The sequence below is a fragment of the Salvelinus namaycush genome, chromosome 3 (assembly GCF_016432855.1).
Source record: "Salvelinus namaycush isolate Seneca chromosome 3, SaNama_1.0, whole genome shotgun sequence".
In the NCBI taxonomy this organism is placed as follows: Eukaryota; Metazoa; Chordata; class Actinopteri; order Salmoniformes; family Salmonidae; genus Salvelinus; species Salvelinus namaycush.
The window spans coordinates 22,122,186-22,140,644 of NC_052309.1; the positions used below are offsets into that span (position 1 = coordinate 22,122,186).

General features: G+C 46.7%; 1 protein-coding gene across 14 annotated transcripts in view; it reads left to right on the forward strand.

Moving 5' to 3' along the window:
- LOC120045073 (RNA-binding protein Musashi homolog 2) overlaps window positions 1-18,459 on the forward strand; it is a 406,518-nt gene that overhangs the window by 194,642 nt on the left and 193,417 nt on the right. For all 14 annotated transcript variants that reach the window (XM_038989926.1, XM_038989927.1, XM_038989924.1 and 11 more), the window contains exon 7: window positions 10,104-10,152. In XM_038989926.1, the coding sequence (XP_038845854.1) occupies window positions 10,104-10,152 (49 nt within the window). The remainder of the gene's footprint in view (window positions 1-10,103; window positions 10,153-18,459) is intronic.

The following is an 18,459-nucleotide window of genomic DNA, read 5'->3' on the forward strand; positions in this document are numbered from 1 at the left end:
TTAGAATAAACTTTGTCTCGCTAGAGAAAGAGAGAGAGATTTAAAGCTCCCACCTCATCCTTCTTCTCTGGCTGACTCTGACCTTTTTCTCCCCGTCCTTTTGTTTTAATCGTCTCCAGGAGCTCAGTGGAGTGATTGTGTTCTTCTCCAGTGGGCCAGCTTCTCTCTGGTTCCCCCCTCCTACATTACAATCCCACCTTTGTATTCACGCCTCAGATCCCCTCCCCTATTGTTCTGCTTTATAACTCTGGGAAACCAGCATCACTCAACTATATTAGCTGGAGCCTACTACTGTCTCTGAGATCGCTTCTCTGAGCCATATTAAAGACTCCCCAGACAAAACTGTCTGTCAAGTTAAACCAAGCTTTAATAAGTAGAGGGATAACTGTATTGTAACTGTATTCAAATAGGGGCTTGTGTATCTATGCTGACAAAGAGAGACGAGCTATCAAGAAAGACAAACTACAACGTTTTGCATGAAGGGGGGGAGGTGGGGACAGGTTCGATTGGCATTGATTCATTCACATTGTGTCGTGAAACGTCATATTATTGAAATGGTCTTTAAAAGAGCTTAAGCCTAGTCTAAGTAAAACACTGCAGGTGGCAGGGATATTGGGGGATGTTGGCAGCTGTAATTGAATTGAATACTATTCAACCTTTAAAGTATTTTATCCGTATCATACACCTATACATAACACAGTATAGAATGTCCAGCTCAACTGGGAGTACCAAGCTTTCGTTCATTGGATCCGTGTACATCAGAGCACGCTATCTTGAACATGATTAATTCATGAAAAGAGAAATCGTGTTATCACATTTGATTTTCCAGTTGTTTATTCAGAGAATGTGTGCACCACAACGTTAATAGGGATATCATACTGTTAGTTCACACAGAGACAGCGGCATAGCACAGAGGCTATTGCATTCCTGAGGAGCATTCTCACTGGTAACATAGAGGGAATTGAAGTGGAGCTCCCTGCTTCATCGCCGTCACCTAGTTTCACAGCTTGGGAAAAAAGATACAATTACTTTTTTCATTACATACAGTAGAAAGTGACATTGCTTCTCTCTGACTTGGTTTCTTACACTCTGCCTCTTTGGTTAGCCATCAGTCAGCTTGAAGAAATGGAAATCTAGTTAAACCAGCCTTTCAAAACCAGAGGAGGGCTGCTGAAGGATATCACACAGACAGTGCAAGTCCTCATTTAATAAAGGAGATAGGGAAAGAGAGAGAGAGGAGAGGAACACAGCAACCTTGGTTGTCATCTCCTGAACATGTTGTTGCCTGCTGTTGCTCTCGGTCTAAATGAAAACTGGCATATTTATATTTATTTTAAATTAACATGATTGTGGGCCTGCCAGTGTCAGGAGGATTTTATTTACATACCAATTATCACATTTACGAACCGCCTTTTCTACTGATTAATATAATTGCCATATACACAAGCATGCATACGAGAGAGAGGGAGAGGAAGAGGGAAGAGGATGGGGGCCGTTTTGAGACTGGCGTGAAATTCATATGTCTGCTAAAAGAGAAAGCTGCTTGCCTTGCCTTTGCAGGGGGAAAAAAGCATAACTTTAAGTAAGTCCTCCATGTTAAACTGTTACCTCCAGGGCACAGGGATTTCTCACCTTTCCAATTACTATTTGAGCTGGAAAGCACAATATTTCCCAACCTTTCTGGTTCTTCCTCACACGAGAGGGCCAGGGCTCGATCGGCTGTTACTTGGAGGTGGCTCGCAGGCATACTCCATTCTGACAGAAAGAGGAGAGGAGAAGAGAGAATAGGAGGCTCTCTGCTCGAGTGTGGTGGAGGGGGAACAGGCTGGCTGTCGCGCTGAAGCCCTATTAATAAAATGACTCTGTAATGGGCAGTTCCCTGCAGCCTGGCACAGGAACAGAGAGAGGGATTGATGGACGGGGCCTAGTCTAGTTCTCCCTCCTTGCATTCTTAGCTAACTGTATGGACTATTCTCTCATACTTAGCTAACTGTATGGACTATTCCTATCATACTTAGCTAACTGTATGGACTATTCCTGTCATACTTAGCTAACTGTATGGACTATTCCTGTCATATTTAGCTAACTGTATGGACTATTCCTGTCATACTTAGCTAACTGTATGGACTATTCCTCTCATACTTAAGTAACTGTATGGACTACTCCTCTCCCAACCCAAGGCCAGCCACCATCACACAAGTCTGAATGAGCCAGGGCTAGGCTATAGGAGGACAGTGAAGACAATTCTCCATCATAGTAGTAATGCAGCCTGCCTTACTGCTCTCTCTGTCAGTCCATTGGTCATACTCACCCTTCTGTGACTCCCTCTCTAATTGTGCATATTTGTCGTGCTGATGGTTTTGCTCGGTGCTGCAGGAGGATCTGTTGAGTCCATCGCCGTGGTGTTCGGAGGCGTTATATGACACACAAAGGTCCCTGTTAGAATATGCATCAGTTCGCTTCGCCATAGCGACCTCTTTGGGTACTGAGTGGGGGACCGCATGAATATTTAATTCTGAACGATTTGAGGAATTTTCTTCCTCAAGTGTTTTTCTCGAGCCATTTTGTTAATGTCAACATGAAAAAAAGTTTCTGACATAGCCTTAGTGTTGACATATAGCCTATACTGTATAATTATATACTGTATGATTCTGGTTGAATAATTAAGGTTGACTGAATATTTTAGGCTGTCTTATCTATCCTTTGTCTGTCACGTTCCTGACCTGTTTTTCCTTTTTCTTGTATTTATTTAGTTGGTCAGGGCGTGAGTTGGGGTGGGCTGTCTATGTGTGATTTTCTATTTTGGGGTTTTGTGTTCGGCCTGGTATGATTCTCAATCAGAGGCAGCTGTCAATCGTTGTCCCTGATTGAGAATCATACTAAGGCAGCCGGGGTTTCACGTGTGTTTTGTGGGTGTTTGTTCTTGTGTCAGTGTTCCGCCACACAGGACTGTCACGGTAGTTAGTTTGTTTCGCATATTGTTTTTGTTAATTATTAAATCACTATGGAAACTAGCCACTCTGCGTATTGGTCCGATCCGTCTCGCCTCTCCTCGTCCGAGGAGGAGGATTACGACTGCCGTTACATTGTCTTAGTAATACAGCTCATTACTTAGCCCTCTCAAGTCCACTATCACTCATTAGGCAATTCATTGTCCCTTTGATGAAAGCACAGCTTTATATGCACCTGATACCCGTTTGCCTTGCTCACAACACTCAGTTTTAGCATTATAAAGGAATATCATGCTTATATCATGCTTTTTCCAAGATGGCGTAGCAGTCGGATGTCTGTTTTGTTTGTCTTGTCCCGTCCCGTGTATATATCGTTTTTCTTCGTATATATTTTGTATATATTTTTTTCTATTTTTAATCTCAATTTCCATCTATGGACTGAACACACTCTCCTGCAACCCGCCTCACCCAATGTGGTATGGATCTGCTATTTTTTATACTTTAGAACCGGAACCCCCTTCAGAAGCTAGCCAGTTAACTTCTCTGCGCACGGATCCCTTTTACGGGATCATTTTCCTAAACAACCGCTGAATTGCAGGGCGCAAAATATTACTAAAAATATTTAGAATCATGCAATCACAAGTGAAATATACAAAAACACAGCTTAGCTTGTTGTTAATCCACCTATCGTGTCAGATTTTGAAAATATGCTTTACAGAGAAAGAAATCCAAGCTTTTGTGAGTGTATCAATCAATGCTAGAACAGCTAGCCCCAAATTAGCATGTTCACGAAAGTCAGAAAAACAATACAATTAATCGCGTACCTTTGATAATCTTCAGATGTTTGCACTCACAAGACTCCCAGTTACACAATAAATGTTATTTTTGTTCTATAAATATGACTTTTATAACAAAAAAACGCCATTTGGGTTGCGCGTTATGTTCAGAAAACTACAGCCTCGTTCCGGTGCTGAAAGGCAGAAGAAAATTCCCAGACTCAAAAATATTACTAAAAATATTTATAATCATGCAATCACAAGTGAAATATACCAAAACACAGCTTAGCTTGTTGTTAATCCACCTATCGTGTCAGATTTTGATAATATGCTTTGCAACGAAAGCAATCTAAGCTTTTGTGAGTGTATCAATCAATGCTAGAACAGTTAGCCTTATATTAGCTTGGTTAGCTTGGTCACGAAAGTCAGAAAAGCAATAAAATGAATCGCTCACCTTTGATAATCTTCGGATGTTTGCATTCACGAGACTCCCAGTTCCACAACAAATGTTATTTTTGTTCGATAAATATGACTTTTATAAGAAAAAAACACCTTTTGGGTTGCGCGTTATGTTCAGAAAACCAAAGCCTCGGTCCGTTCGACGAACATTCCAAAGTGAAAATCTTTAAATCTAAAATCTTCGAAAGTCAAGTTAACAAACAGATCACCGACCATTTCGAATCCCACCGTACGTTCTCCACTATGCAATCTGGTTTCCGAGCTGGTCATGGGTGCATCTCAGCCATGCTCAAGGTCCTAAACGAGTGGCCTCCCGGGTGGCGCAGTGGTCTAAGGCACTGCATCGCAGTGCTAGCTGTGCCACCAGAGATTCTGTGTTCGAGCCCAGGCTCTGCCGCAGCTGGTTATATCTCCCTATCTAACTTTCAGCATCAGTTGTCAGAGCAGCTTACCGATCACTGTACCTGTACACAGCCAATCTGTAAATAGCATACCCAACTACCTCCCGGGTGGCGCAGTGGTCTAGGGCACTGCATCGCAGTGCTAGCTGCGCCACCAGAGTCTCTGGGTTCGCGCCCAGGCTGGGCTGGGTTCGCGACCAGGCTCTGTCGCAGCCGGCCGCAACCGGGAGGTCCGTGGGGCGACGCACAATTGGCATAGCGTCGTCCGGGTTAGGGAGGGTTTGGCCGGTAGGGATATCCTTGTCTCAGTATGTAAAAAAAAATGTAATAAAATGTATGCACTCTACTGTAAGTCGCTCTGGATAAGAGCGTCTGCTAAATGACTAAAATGTAAAAATGTAAAATGTACCTCATCCCCATATTATTACTTATCCTCTTGCTCTTTTGCACCCCAGTATCTCTACTTGTACATCATCATCTGCACATCTATCACTCCAGTATTAATGGTACATTTTAATTATTTCGCCTCTATAGCCTATTTATTGCCTACCTCCCTACTCTTCTACATTTGCACACACTGTACAAAGATTTTTCTTTTCTATTGTGTTATTGACTACGTTTGTTTATGTGTAACTCTGTGTTGTTGTTTTTGTCGCACTGCTTTGCTTTATCTTGGCCAGGTCGCAGTTGTAAATGAGAACTTGTTCTCAACTGGACTACCTGGTTAAATAAAGGTGAAATAAAAAATTAAATGAAGTACAGATATATGACAGATACACCGATGTGTGTCATCATGACCAGGTAAGTGTGAATGGGGTTGAGGTGTGGGTCAATGGACTGCAGTGAGGTGAAAAGGGTCTAGGTGTGGGACAATGGACTGCAGTGAGGTGAAAGGGGTCGAGGTGTGGGACAATGAACTGCAGTGGGGTGATAGCGGTTGAGGTGTGGGACAATGAACTGCAGTGAGGTTAAAGGGGTCGATGTGTGGGACAATGAACTGCAGTGGGGTGATAGCGGTTGAGGTGTGGGACAATGAACTGCAGTGAGGTTAAAGGGGTCGATGTGTGGGACAATGGACTGCAGTGAGGTGAAAGGGGTCGAGGTGTGGGACAATGGACTGCAGTGAGGTGAAAGGGGTCGAGGTGTGGGACAATGGACTGCAGTGAGGTTAAAGGGGTCGAGGTGTGGGACATTGGACAGCAGTGAGGTTAAAGGGGTCGAGGTGTGGGACAATGGACTGCAGTGAGGTGAAAGGGGTCGAGGTGTGGGACATTGGACAGCAGTGAGGTTAAAGGGGTCGAGGTGTGGGACATTGGACAGCAGTGAGGTGAAAGGGGTCGAGGTGTGGGACAATGGACTGCAGTGAGGTGAAAGGGGTCGAGGTGTGGGACAATGGACTGCAGTGAGGTTAAAGGGGTCGAGGTGTGGGACAATGGACTGCAGTGAGGTTAAAGGGGTCGAGGTGTGGGACAATGGACTGCAGTGAGGTTAAAGGGGTCGAGGTGTGGGACAATGGACTGCAGTGAGGTGAAAGGGGTCGAGGTGTGGGACAATGGACTGCAGTGAGGTTAAAGGGGTCGAGGTGTGGGACAATGGACTGCAGTGAGGTTAAAGGGGTCGAGGTGTGGGACAATGGACTGCAGTGAGGTGAAAGGGGTCGAGGTGTGGGACAATGGACTGCAGTGAGGTGAAAGGGGTCGAGGTGTGGGACAATGGACTGCAGTGAGGTGAAAGGGGTCGAGGTGTGGGACAATGGACTGCAGTGAGGTGAAAGGGGTCGAGGTGTGGGACAATGGACTGCAGTGAGGTGAAAGGGGTCGAGGTGTGGGACAATGGACTGCAGTGAGGTGAAAGGGGTCGAGGTGTGGGACAATGGACTGCAGTGAGGTGAAAGGGGTCGAGGTGTGGGACAATGGACTGCAGTGAGGTGAAAGGGGTCGAGGTGTGGGACAATGGACTGCAGTGAGGTGAAAGGGGTCGAGGTGTGGGACAAAGCAGCACTGGTTCAGGTCCCTCGTGTAGCCTTGCATACCAGTAGTTCTATGTGGGTTGGACGCACCATGACCACTCCTACTCTAGTGTCTGCTCTGCTCTGTTCAGGGACACAGTGGGCGGCTTTGCTGCCTGAGTGGAGTAAAGTTATGTTGGCCTGCTCTCCTGTTTCCGTTGACACGACCAAATGCCTGGTTGCTATGAGACAACCCTGCTGTCTTCATGGTGTCCCTGTACTGAAGGGGAGGAGGGGGTGTCAGACATGTTGTGTGTCTCTGTCACCTCCCTCACTGCTGTTTAATTACAACGGTTTCCTGGAAGTTAAGTTTGGCCTGCTGCTCCTTGTTATAGCACTATTAGTAAAACCACTGGAGTGTACATGCTGCACATTGCAGGGACAAAAGCTGAGAGACAATGATATATATTTTCTCTGTAAAATAAATAATTGAGAGGGTTGTCATTAGTTTGTCCATTGTCATTGAAGCAGCTATCGCCGCTTTGTTAATTTAGAGCATTGTAAAATAATGTAATTAGAAAGAAGACCCATAGTCCGTCAACGTCATTGACAGCGTGTTCAGTTATCTTCCCTCCGTGACCCTTCTGTGACCCAGAGCATCAGTAGTCTGCACTCTGCTTGCCCCTCATGACTAATAAAACACAGCAAAACACAGCAACTTTCATGAAACAAGAAAATATTTTCTTGGATTCCTTCCAGGGATCGTCTTTCCCTCTCTTTTCTCTGGCCTGACTGGGCATTGACGTAGACCAGAAGGGATTCAAAATAGTCACATAAAAATCATTCCCCTATTGTGTTGCAACAGAGACTTCAGTGTGTTCCAGTCCCAGTGGATGTGAACTATGGTGGTGTTAGTCCCGGATCCCAGGGAAACCTCTGATGCCTCGCTGTTGTGTGCTGAATGGAAATAATAGGGGGATCGCTGCTGATCTAAACTGCTGTCATAGTGCATTTCCTTAGCTCTTAAATCTCCCCCTATCGCTGCCGCTTTTTCAGCCCAAAAACACTACATGTCTCTTTGCTTATTGATGCTTCTGTTCTCTGATAAATAATTCAAACAGCAGCCCATTTGAATTCCTGACCGTCTGGGCGTTTCTGTCATGTTTGTCTTACGTATGGATTTGGTTGATTTATTGGCCCGGGTGGAAAGGTTGTCCAGGAGTGGACGTTTAGCATCATATTATCTGACAGAAACAGGATTAGCCTTCCCCCACGGGTCCGGGGATCTAAACAAGGGTTTGATTACCTTCCCTTTGTGTTTTTCCTGCTTTGACTGCAAATCTCCTCCACCTGAGTCAATCTGCATTCTCATACACTCTCAACCCGCCTTGTCCTCAGGTTCAACCTCTGCAGGTATTTAGCAAATCACCCTAGCTAGCACAAGCTCGATATCCAACTTAGATACAAGCTGGTAACGGTTGGCATTTTATGTTCTGCTTGGTGGGAAGTGATAGTGTCACTGGCTGTATGTGTTTCACCTGGCCTGCACTGCCTCATTCTAACTGGCTGCTACAAGCTGCCAAGTAGTTGTTAGCGCAACAGCCATGTGTGTACGCTCTCCTGTAAAGTGTGTTTGTGTAGCGGTAATTCAATGAACGCATTTTGTCATGAGCTTTATTTATTAACGGTGAACTGATTTTGCTTCTTGGCCCCAGACTGCCTTTGTAGAGCGTGGTGCTCTTTCTTGGTGGACACAAAGCCAGAGGACTGCAGTGCTCCAGTCTATAGCTAACGTACCCACACACTGAAGAAATAGACTGGGGCGCTTTTCTTCATTGTCACAAAAGGCCAGCCACTCCGCTGGAGTCCCCACTCCCCTTTTACATAGTGATAAGACAGCCATTATCCTCTGAACCTTTCTTTGCACCCAGCCAGGAGAAAGGAAAGAGTGAGAGAAGGGAGGAGGATGGTAGAGAGAGAGAAAGAGAGAGATTTCTCCTTCCCTAGAGTGAGACTGGGCTTCACCTCTGTGTGGAGGGGTTTTGTGTGAGCAGTGAAGAGGTCCTTAACCTTCTATCAGATGGAGCCACAGAGTTGTGCTCTGCCTGAATGGCTGCATTGAAAAGCCCTGAAGCAGAGGAGATGCTTCTATAGACTTGGGGAGAGGAGAGAGAGAGAATGCAACGAGCGTCGGTCGGGCCGCTGGAGTGTGACCCTCTCATGATGTGCACGCACTGTGAAACACTCCATCACCACTGAACTTGTGTCCTGCGTTGAATAGGCTGCCTGACAAACCTGTCCTCCCACTGAGGTGTCATAATAACAGACAGACAGACACACGGATATCTTAACATCACTGAATGTGGGAGGCCTATAATACACAGCATTGGTGGCCTATAGGCCAATTTATTTTACAAAGATGTGCTAGTGTTGCCACTGGCCGTTTGTACTAGACATTATATATCGGCCTCAGGGAAACATACTACTATTTACCACTGTACAGTAAGCTGTATTCTTCATCGGAAATGTGTTCTAGGGAATTGGATAACTATAGGAGTGTAAAGAGGAAATCCTACAGGACATATAACATCCAATTGTCTTTTTTCCCACCCGGCCGTATAAGCAGGTGGTTTAGGTCCATGTCCATTTGGAGGTGGTTATAGTACAACAGCCCTGGCAGGTGTGTGGTAGAGCTCTAGAGTAGACTAGTGCCTACATCCTGCGGCAGGGTGGCAGCGTTGCAGTAGGGTGGCTGCAGCAGTGTGGCATGGCCTGGCAGAGCTCCTCTTTATCCAGTCAGACAGTTCTATCAGATCCCCCTGCTCCTGTCTCTTCCCATCTCCTCCCTCACTCCCCATGGCCCTCCTCTACCAGCCAGCCCTGCCACCCTCCCTCCCACCGCGCCTCGCCCCCCTGAACTCACCACCCACCGGACCACACCGCACTGCCTCCCCAGGACCCAGCCTGCTCCTCTCCACACCACACGTTACCTAGCGACCGTAACCAGGGAATGTGTGGTGCACAGTGACATTGAGATTTCTTATCTCCCCCTCTGTGGTTTTGTCTGGTGCAGTTTTTTTTCTCCTCCAATTTTTTCCCCCATCTCACTTTTTTATTGTTCTCTCAACGAGAAACCACAATGAAAATGAGTGGGCCTAAATCTGTTTTTAAGCACTTCTTCTGAATTATAGGGAACAGATTTCTGTTTTACAATCTGTCGTGAGATGTGTGAGAATAAACATTTGCCGTCTGTGTCTCTCTGTGTGGCTTTATTGACCAGCATGATGAGAGTTGATATCATCATGGATCATGTTGCTGCCTGGTTGCAGAGCAGAGGAGGCTGGGGTTGGTTGGTGCAGTGAGGTGTCTCTGCCTGGTTGGCTCTAACTGTCTATGAGGAAGACTGTCCATTGTCCCCCATTGAAGGATACACACTATTTAACCTCTTTCACTTGTCAGCATCTTTGCATCTTTTCCACAGTACAGAGGTCATCACCATTGTATTTCTTTTCCATGTCTCTCCTATCTGCCTTTAGACTAATGTCTGTTTTCCTCTTTGGTCTTTCAGGTAGAAGACGCCATGCTTATGTTTGATAAAACTACTAACAGACATAGAGGTAAGTCCACCATCCATATATTACCCTCCCCTGTGTTTTTCTTTTATGTGTATTCATGTGACAGAAAATAGTACATTTCTGTGGCAGTTTCCCTTGTAAACAACACAAGGGTGATTCATTTCACATGGTGCCAGCTTGTTACAGTGCTTGTCCAAGCACTGGAAAACATCCTTTAAAAATCAATATAGTAGTATTTAAAACCTACGACCTGGATGAGGTGTGACTGATGTTACAGGTGGTGGTGGGTGTTGTTTAGGAACACACTTGGGCTCTTCCTCTCTGGGTGTCTGTAGGGGGTTATGGAGCCAGCCGAGGGTGCTGCCTACCTGCTGCCTGGCTCTAGTGCTACCTACCGGTCGCTGCGCTGGGAGATAACAGCAGAGATAAGGCCCAGGAGCAGTGCTGTCTTTATCTCTCTCTTATCTGCTCTTTATCTGGGATTAGGGGGAGGCTTCTCTAAAGCAGAGGACTTTCCAAAGACAGACTGTCTCCCTCTCCTTCCCTGAATTACAATAGCACCACCAGACACTGTGCCCTGTATATAGCCTCGTTATGGTTACATACATTTTTTGTGTTACTTTTTGATTGATTAGATTTTTTTACTTTTGTTTATTTAGTAAATATTATATTAACTCTATTTCTTGAACTGCATTGTTGGTTAAGGGCTTATGAGTAAGCATTTCACGGTAAGGTCTACTACACCTGTTCTATTCGGCGCATGTGACAAATAAAATGTGATCTGATTTGATTTTGACCTCCACAGCGCCAGCCAGGACCACTAACCACTAACCAATAGCAAGCTAAAAGACACTAAAACAGTGATGTGTAGCAATGATGATGTGATAATAGTATGGAAACTATAAAGGCCACAGTAGTGCAGCCATTGAGGGGGTGCGTTCTTAGTCCTCTCCTGTACTCCCTGTTCACCCACGACACCATCATTAAGTTTGCAGACAAAACGACGGTGGTAGGCCTGATCACCGACCATGATAAGAGCCTATAGGGAGGAGGTCAGAGACCTGTCAGTGTGGTGCCATGACATCAACCTCTCCCTCAATGTCAGCAACACAAAAGAGCTGATCGTGGACTACAGGAAACAGAGGGCCGAGCACGCCCCCATTCACATCGACGGGTCGTTGTGTAGTGGAAGAAAAGCTTGTTGCGGCTTTACGCATTACATTGTGAGTTAACCCAACAAGGCTGTAGTGGAGCGGGTCAAAAGCTTCAAGTTCCTCAGTGTCCACATCACTAAGGACCTATCATGGTCCAAACACACCAACACAGTCTTGAAGAGGGCACGAAAACATCTCTTCCCCCTCAGGAGGCTGAAAAGATTTGGTATAGGCCTCAGATCCTCAAAAAGTTTTCCGGCTGCACCATTGAGAGCATCTTGACTAGCTGGATCACCGCTTGGTATGATCTGCTTGGCATCCGACCGTAAGGTGCTACAGAAGGTAGTGCATATGGCCCAGTACATCACTTGGGCCAAGCTCCTTGCCGTCCAGGACCTCTATACCAGGGCATGTCAGAGGAAGCCCTAAAAATTGTCAAAGACTCCAGCCACCTAAATCATAGACTGTTCTCTCTGCTACCGTACGGCAAGTCCGGTACCGGACAGCGGTACCAAACCAAAAGGCTCATGAACAGCTTCTACTCCCAAGCCAGCAGACTGCTGAACAGTTGATCAAATGGCTACCGCGACTATTTGCATTGACCCCCTTTTTGTTTGCACTGACTCTCTAGTATTTGTATTTATTATAGATCCTCATTAGTTCCTGCCAAGACAACAGCTTGTAACGGCTATCCTCCTCCTCTTCATCAGAAGAGGAGGAGTAGTGATCGAACCAAGGCGCAGCGTAGTGAAATGACATGATTTATTGAACACGACGGAAAACAAACTAAACTTGCATAAACAAACAAAACAAATAAACGATGCAGACAGACCTGAACGACGAACTTACATATAACGTGAAGAACGCAATGAACAGGAACAGACTACATAAAACGAACAAACCGTAAACAGTCCCGTATGGTGCAAACATATACACAGACACAGGAGACAACCACCCACAACGAACACTGTGAAAACGCCTACCTAAATATGACTCTTAATTAGAGGAACGCCAAACACCTGCCTCTAATTAAGAGCCATACCAGGCAACCCAATAAACCAACATAGAAACAGAAAACATAGAAATGCCCACCCAAACTCACGTCCTGACCAACTAACACATAAAACTAACAGAAAACAGGTCAGGAACGTGACATAACCCCCCCCATAAGGTGCGAACTCTGGGCGCACCAGCACAAAGTCTAGGGGAGGGTCTGGGTGGGCATCTGACCACGGTGGTGGCTCAGGCTCCGGGCGAGGTCCCCACCCCACCATAGTCAATCCCAGCTTCCATCTCCCCCTAAAAATGTCCACCCACATCTTACCCCCACAAAATCCTCTTGGTAACATCCACGACAGGGACAGCACCGGGACAGAGGGATAGATCAAGACAGAGAGATCGATCAGGATATAGAGGTAGCTCAGGATAGAGAGGGAGATCAGGATAAAGAGGTAGCTTAGGATAGAGGGGCAACTCCGGACTGAAAGGCAGCTCCGGACAGAGAGACAGCTCTGGACTGAGGGGCAGTTCTGGATTACTAGCCGCTTCTGGCTGAGGGGCAGCTCATGGCTGACTGACGGCTCTGGACGCTCATGGCAGGCTGACGGCTCTGGACGCTCATGGCAGGCTGACGGCTCTGGACGCTCATGGCAGGCTGACGGCTCTGGACGCTCATGGCTCTCTGACGGCTCTGGCTGCTCATGGCTCGCTGACGGCTCTGGCTGCTCATGGCTCGCTGGCGGCTCTGGCAGATCCTGTCTGGCTGGCGGCTCTGGCAGATCCTGTCTGGTTGGCGGCTCTGGCAGATCCTGTCTGGTTGGCGGCTCTGGCAGATCCTGTCTGGTTGGCGGCTCTGGCAGATCCTGTCTGGTTGGCGGCTCTGGCAGATCCTGTCTGGTTGGCGGCTCTGGCAGATCCTGTCTGACGGACGGCTCTAGCGGCTCCTGTCTGGCGGGCGGCTCTAGCGGCTCCTGTCTGGCGGACGGCTCTGTAGGCTCATGGCAGACGGGCGGCTTTGCAGGCTCATGGCAGACGGGCGGCTTTGCAGGCTCATTGCAGACGGATGGCTCAGACGGCGCTGGGGAGACGGATGGCTCAGATGGCGCTGGGGAGACGGATGGCTCAGATGGCGCTGGGGAGACGGATGGCTCAGATGGCGCTGGGGAGACGGATGGCTCAGATGGCGCTGGGGAGACGGATGGCTCAGATGGCGCTGGGGAGACGGATGGCTCTGGCCGGATAAGGCGCACTGTAGACCTGGTGCGTGGTGCCGGAACTGGAGGCACCGGGCTAAGGACACGCACCTTCATGCTAGTGCGGGGAGCAGGGACAGGGCACACTGGACTCTCAAAGCGTACTCTACACCTGGTGCGTGATACCGGCACTGGTGGCACCGGGCTGAGGGCAAGCACATCAGGATTAGTACGGGGAGAAGAAACAGTGTGTACAGGGCTCTGGAGACGCACAGGTGGCTTAGTGCGTGGTGCCGGAACTGGAGGCACCGAACTGGATACACGCACTACAGGGAGAGTGCGTGGAGGAGGAACAGGGCTCTGGAGATGCACTGGAAGCCTGGTGCGTAGTGTAGGCACTGTAGGTACTAGGCTGGGGCGGGGAGGTGGCGCCGGAAATACCGGACCGTGCAGGCGTACTGGCTCTCTTGAGCATTGAGCCTGCCCAACCTTACCTGGTTGAATGCTCCCGGTCGCCCGACCAGTGCGGGGAGGTGGAATAACCCGCACCGGGCTATGTAGGCGAACCGGGGAAACCATGCGTAAGGCAGGTGCCATGTATGCCGGCCCGAGGAGACGCACTGGAGACCAGACGCGTTGAGCCGGCCTCATGACACCTGGCTCAATGCCCAATCTAGCCCTACCAGTGCGGGGAGGTGGAATAACCCGCACCGGGCTATGCACACGTACAGGAGACACCCTGCGCTCTACTGCGTAACATGGTGTCTGCCCGTACTCCCGCTCTCCACGGTTAGCCTGAGAAGTGGGCGCAGGTCTCCTACCTGCCCTTGGCCCACTACCTCTTAGCCCCCCCCCAAGAAATTTTTGGGTGTTACTCACGGGCTTTTTGGGCTTCCGTGCAAGACGCGTCCCCTCATAACGCCGGTTCCTCTCTCTCTTTTCCTCCGCTCTCCGAACTGCCTCCAGCTGTTCCCATGGACGGTGATTCACTTTAGCCCATGGTCCTTCTCCGTTAAATATTTGCTCCCAACTCCACAAGTCCTGTATACTTGCCCGTTGCTCAACCTTACGCTGCTTGGTTCTGGATTGGTGGGTGGTTCTGTAACGGCTATCCTCCTCCTCTTCATCAGAAGAGGAGGAGTAGTGATCGAACCAAGGCGCAGCGTAGTGAAATGACATGATTTATTGAACACGACGGAAAACAAACTAAACTTGCATAAACAAACAAAACAAATAAACGATGCAGACAGACCTGAACGACGAACTTACATATAACGTGAAGAACGCAATGAACAGGAACAGACTACATAAAACGAACAAACCGTAAACAGTCCCGTATGGTGCAAACATATACACAGACACAGGAGACAACCACCCACAACGAACACTGTGAAAACGCCTACCTAAATATGACTCTTAATTAGAGGAACGCCAAACACCTGCCTCTAATTAAGAGCCATACCAGGCAACCCAATAAACCAACATAGAAACAGAAAACATAGAAATGCCCACCCAAACTCACGTCCTGACCAACTAACACATAAAACTAACAGAAAACAGGTCAGGAACGTGACACAGCTACTCTTTATGTGGTCCAGCAAAATGAAGGCAGTTATACAATATTTAAAACATTACAATACATTCACAACAGATTTCACAACAATTGAAGTGTGTACTCTCAGGCCGCTACTCTACTACCACATATCTACAACATAAAATCCATGTGAACATGTGTGTATAGTGCGTATGTTATCATGTGTGTGTGTGTATGTGTGTGTCTCTTCATAGTCCCTGCTGTACCATAAGGTCTATTTTGTTCTGTTTTATAAATCTGATTCTACTGCTTGCATAAGTTACTTGACGTGGAATAGAGTTGCATGTAGTAATGGCTCTATGTAGTGCTGTGCGCCTCCCATAGTCTGTTCTAGACTTGGGGACTGGTGACATGTCTTGTGGGGTATGCATGGGTGTCTGAGCTGTGTGCCAGTAGTTTAGACAGACAGCTCGGTGCATTCAACATGTCAATACTTCTCACAAATACAAGTAGTGATGAAGTCAATCTCTCCTCTACTTAGAGCCAGGAGAGATTGACATGCATATTATTAATGTTAGCCCTCTGTGTACGTTTAAGGGCCAGCCGTGCTGCCCTGTTCTGGGCCAATTGTGCTATTGGACAGTAGTCCAGGTGCGACAAAACTAGGGCCTGTAGGACCTGCCTTGGTGATAGCATTGTTAAGAAGGCAGAGAAGCGCTTTATTATAGACCTCTCCCCATTTTAGCTATGGTTGTATCATTATGTTTTGACCATGACAGTTTACAATCCAGGGTTACTCCAAGCAGTTTAGTCTCCTCAATTTCCACATTATTCATTACAATATTTAGTTGAGGTTTAGGGTTTAGTGAATGATTTTAGTTTTTGAAATATGTAGGACTAATTTATTTCTTGCCACCCATTCTGAAACTGACTGCAGCTCTTTGTTAAGTGTTGCAGTGATTTCACTAGCTGCCCTGAGGAATGTCTGACTTTATCTGTATTATGTTGGGGAGGCTTCAAATAAAGAATACCCTCTGTGTTCTGTTAGACGGTATCTCTCGATCCACAATATAGCAGGTTATACAGCCATAACACATACGTTATGATCGATAATGTCAAAAGCTGCACTGAAGTCTAACAAAACAGCTCACACTGACTTTTTATTATCAATTTCTCTTTGCCAATCATCATTAATTTGTGTAAGTGCCGTACATGTTGAATGCCCTTCCCTATAAGCGTACTGAAAATGTTGCTTACTGTTAAATAGCATTGTATCTGGTCGAACACAATTTTTTCCAAAAGTTTACTAACATGTTTACCACACCGCTCGCGTCACGTGCAAAATAAATTGACGCATACATTTTATTCAATCATTGCACCCACACTGCTCACGCTCGCCAATGAGCGTCTGCATTGCCAGGAGCTAAAATAGAAGTTGCTTCTATTTGTGACGCAGAACGTGCTGCAAGTCCTGCCTCTCCCATCTCCTCATTGGCTTTTAGAAGCATATGCCCACGTGCCATCTCCTCATTGGTTATACCCACGTGGGTGATTGAAAGATGAACGGAGGTCGGTTGTGGTAATACACCTTATGAAAGTTAGATGCCAATCGCCATATAAAGTCCAAAGAAGAAAAAGCCTGGAAGGAGGAGAGATGACTAGAAACGATTCGGTTGACCTTTTTTTTGTGTGAATTAATTGTCAGAGTAGAGGACCTTGTGCATTTCAGGTAAAATAACAAGTCAATGTGTATATCCCAGGACAAATTACCTAGCAACAGCAAGCTAGCTATCTAAATAGGACAAATTAGCTAGCAACTGCAAGCTAGCTAAATTTCCATAAATGTTTAATGCTTTTCGACCTGTCCCCAAATTAATATAGTTGGTTCAGAGTTTGTTTTGATATTTCAACCTGCGTGTCGTGATCGCGTTTGGTGTGGGGGGACAAAATCAATTTGCGCACGATGGGGCACACGGATGCACGCGCACGTCCGGTTTGGGCATAGTGTAAGGGTTGGTAACAGGCTGCTTGGTCGGCTGTTTGAGCCAGGAAAGGGTGCTTTGCTATTCTTGGGTAGCGGAATGACTTTAGCTTCCCTCCAGGCCTGAGAGCACACATTTTCTTGTTGGCTTAGATTGAAGAGATGAACCGGCTTTATGCACACTCACTAGACTCTACCCACACACACTGACACTCCAACACACACACACACACACACACACACACACACACACACACACACACACACACACACACACACACACACACACACACACACACACACACACACACACACACACACATACGCTCACACACACACTTTCACACTCTTTCACACTCTATGCTGCTGTTACTCTGTTTATTATCTATCCTGATTGCCTAGTCACTTTTACCCGTACCTACATGTACATATTACCTCAACTACTTCGTACCCCTGCACATTGACTCGGTACAGGTACTCCTTGTAAATAGTCTCGTAATTGTTTATTAAAATGTTTGTCTTACTTTTTATCTCTGAATTGTTGGGAAAGGGCTAGTAAGTAAGCATTTCAAATAACATTTGATTTGATTTGAACCAGGTCAGTTAGCTATCCCTCCACCCGTTCCGGTAGCCTGCTAGTTTGCTACTTGTTAGAATTTCCCTCCCTACTTTCCTCCTCTCCTCTTCTCTCCTCTGCTCTTAGAGGGAAGTGTATGTCCTACAGCTGCTGACAGGCATTTCCTGTCCTCCTCATATACACAACACTGAGCCCAGACACTTCCCCTCTGTCTCTCACACTAGCCAGCTTCTCTCACTAACACTATCTACTCAGCATTGGACCAGTCCTCTCTGTGGAAGTGTTGCCCAACCACGTAAGCAGATGTAGAGCTTTACTAAGGATCGAGCAACTCATGTGATGCGTAAATGTTGTATAGCTTTTTTTGTGCTAGTCTGTGTGTGTGTGTTTCGTACATATGTGTGTGTGTGCATTTTCATGCATGTATGCCAGTGTGCGTTTACCCAGGTTGTTGCTGTAAATGAGAATGTGTTCTCAGTCAACTTACCTGGTAAAATAAGGGTTAAATAAATGACTAAATCTGCACGCATAAACGTGTGTGTGTGTGTAAATGTGTGTGTTGCCTGCTGTCAATGTGTCTGGTAAAGCGCCTCTCAGTGAGCAGAATGTGAACTAGTGAAAGTGCTGTATGGGTTTGAGTGAATTGTGATGTTTAGTGACAGAACCTATTGTGAGGTCTGCTTTGAGATGACGAGTTGCTGCGTTTTCCTCCTCTCTCTCTCTCTCTCTTTGACTGCATTGCACTTCTGCTCTGTCTGTGTGTGTCTGTGAAGGAGATAGGGATGGGAGCCGAGCTGCTCTCAGTCAGTGTGTTACGTGTTTGCCTTTGAGCTGCCAAATGCCCTTCAAATGAAGACAGTGATGGATAAACACCCGGCCTGGCCATTTTTCTGATTCAGAGCAAAACAATA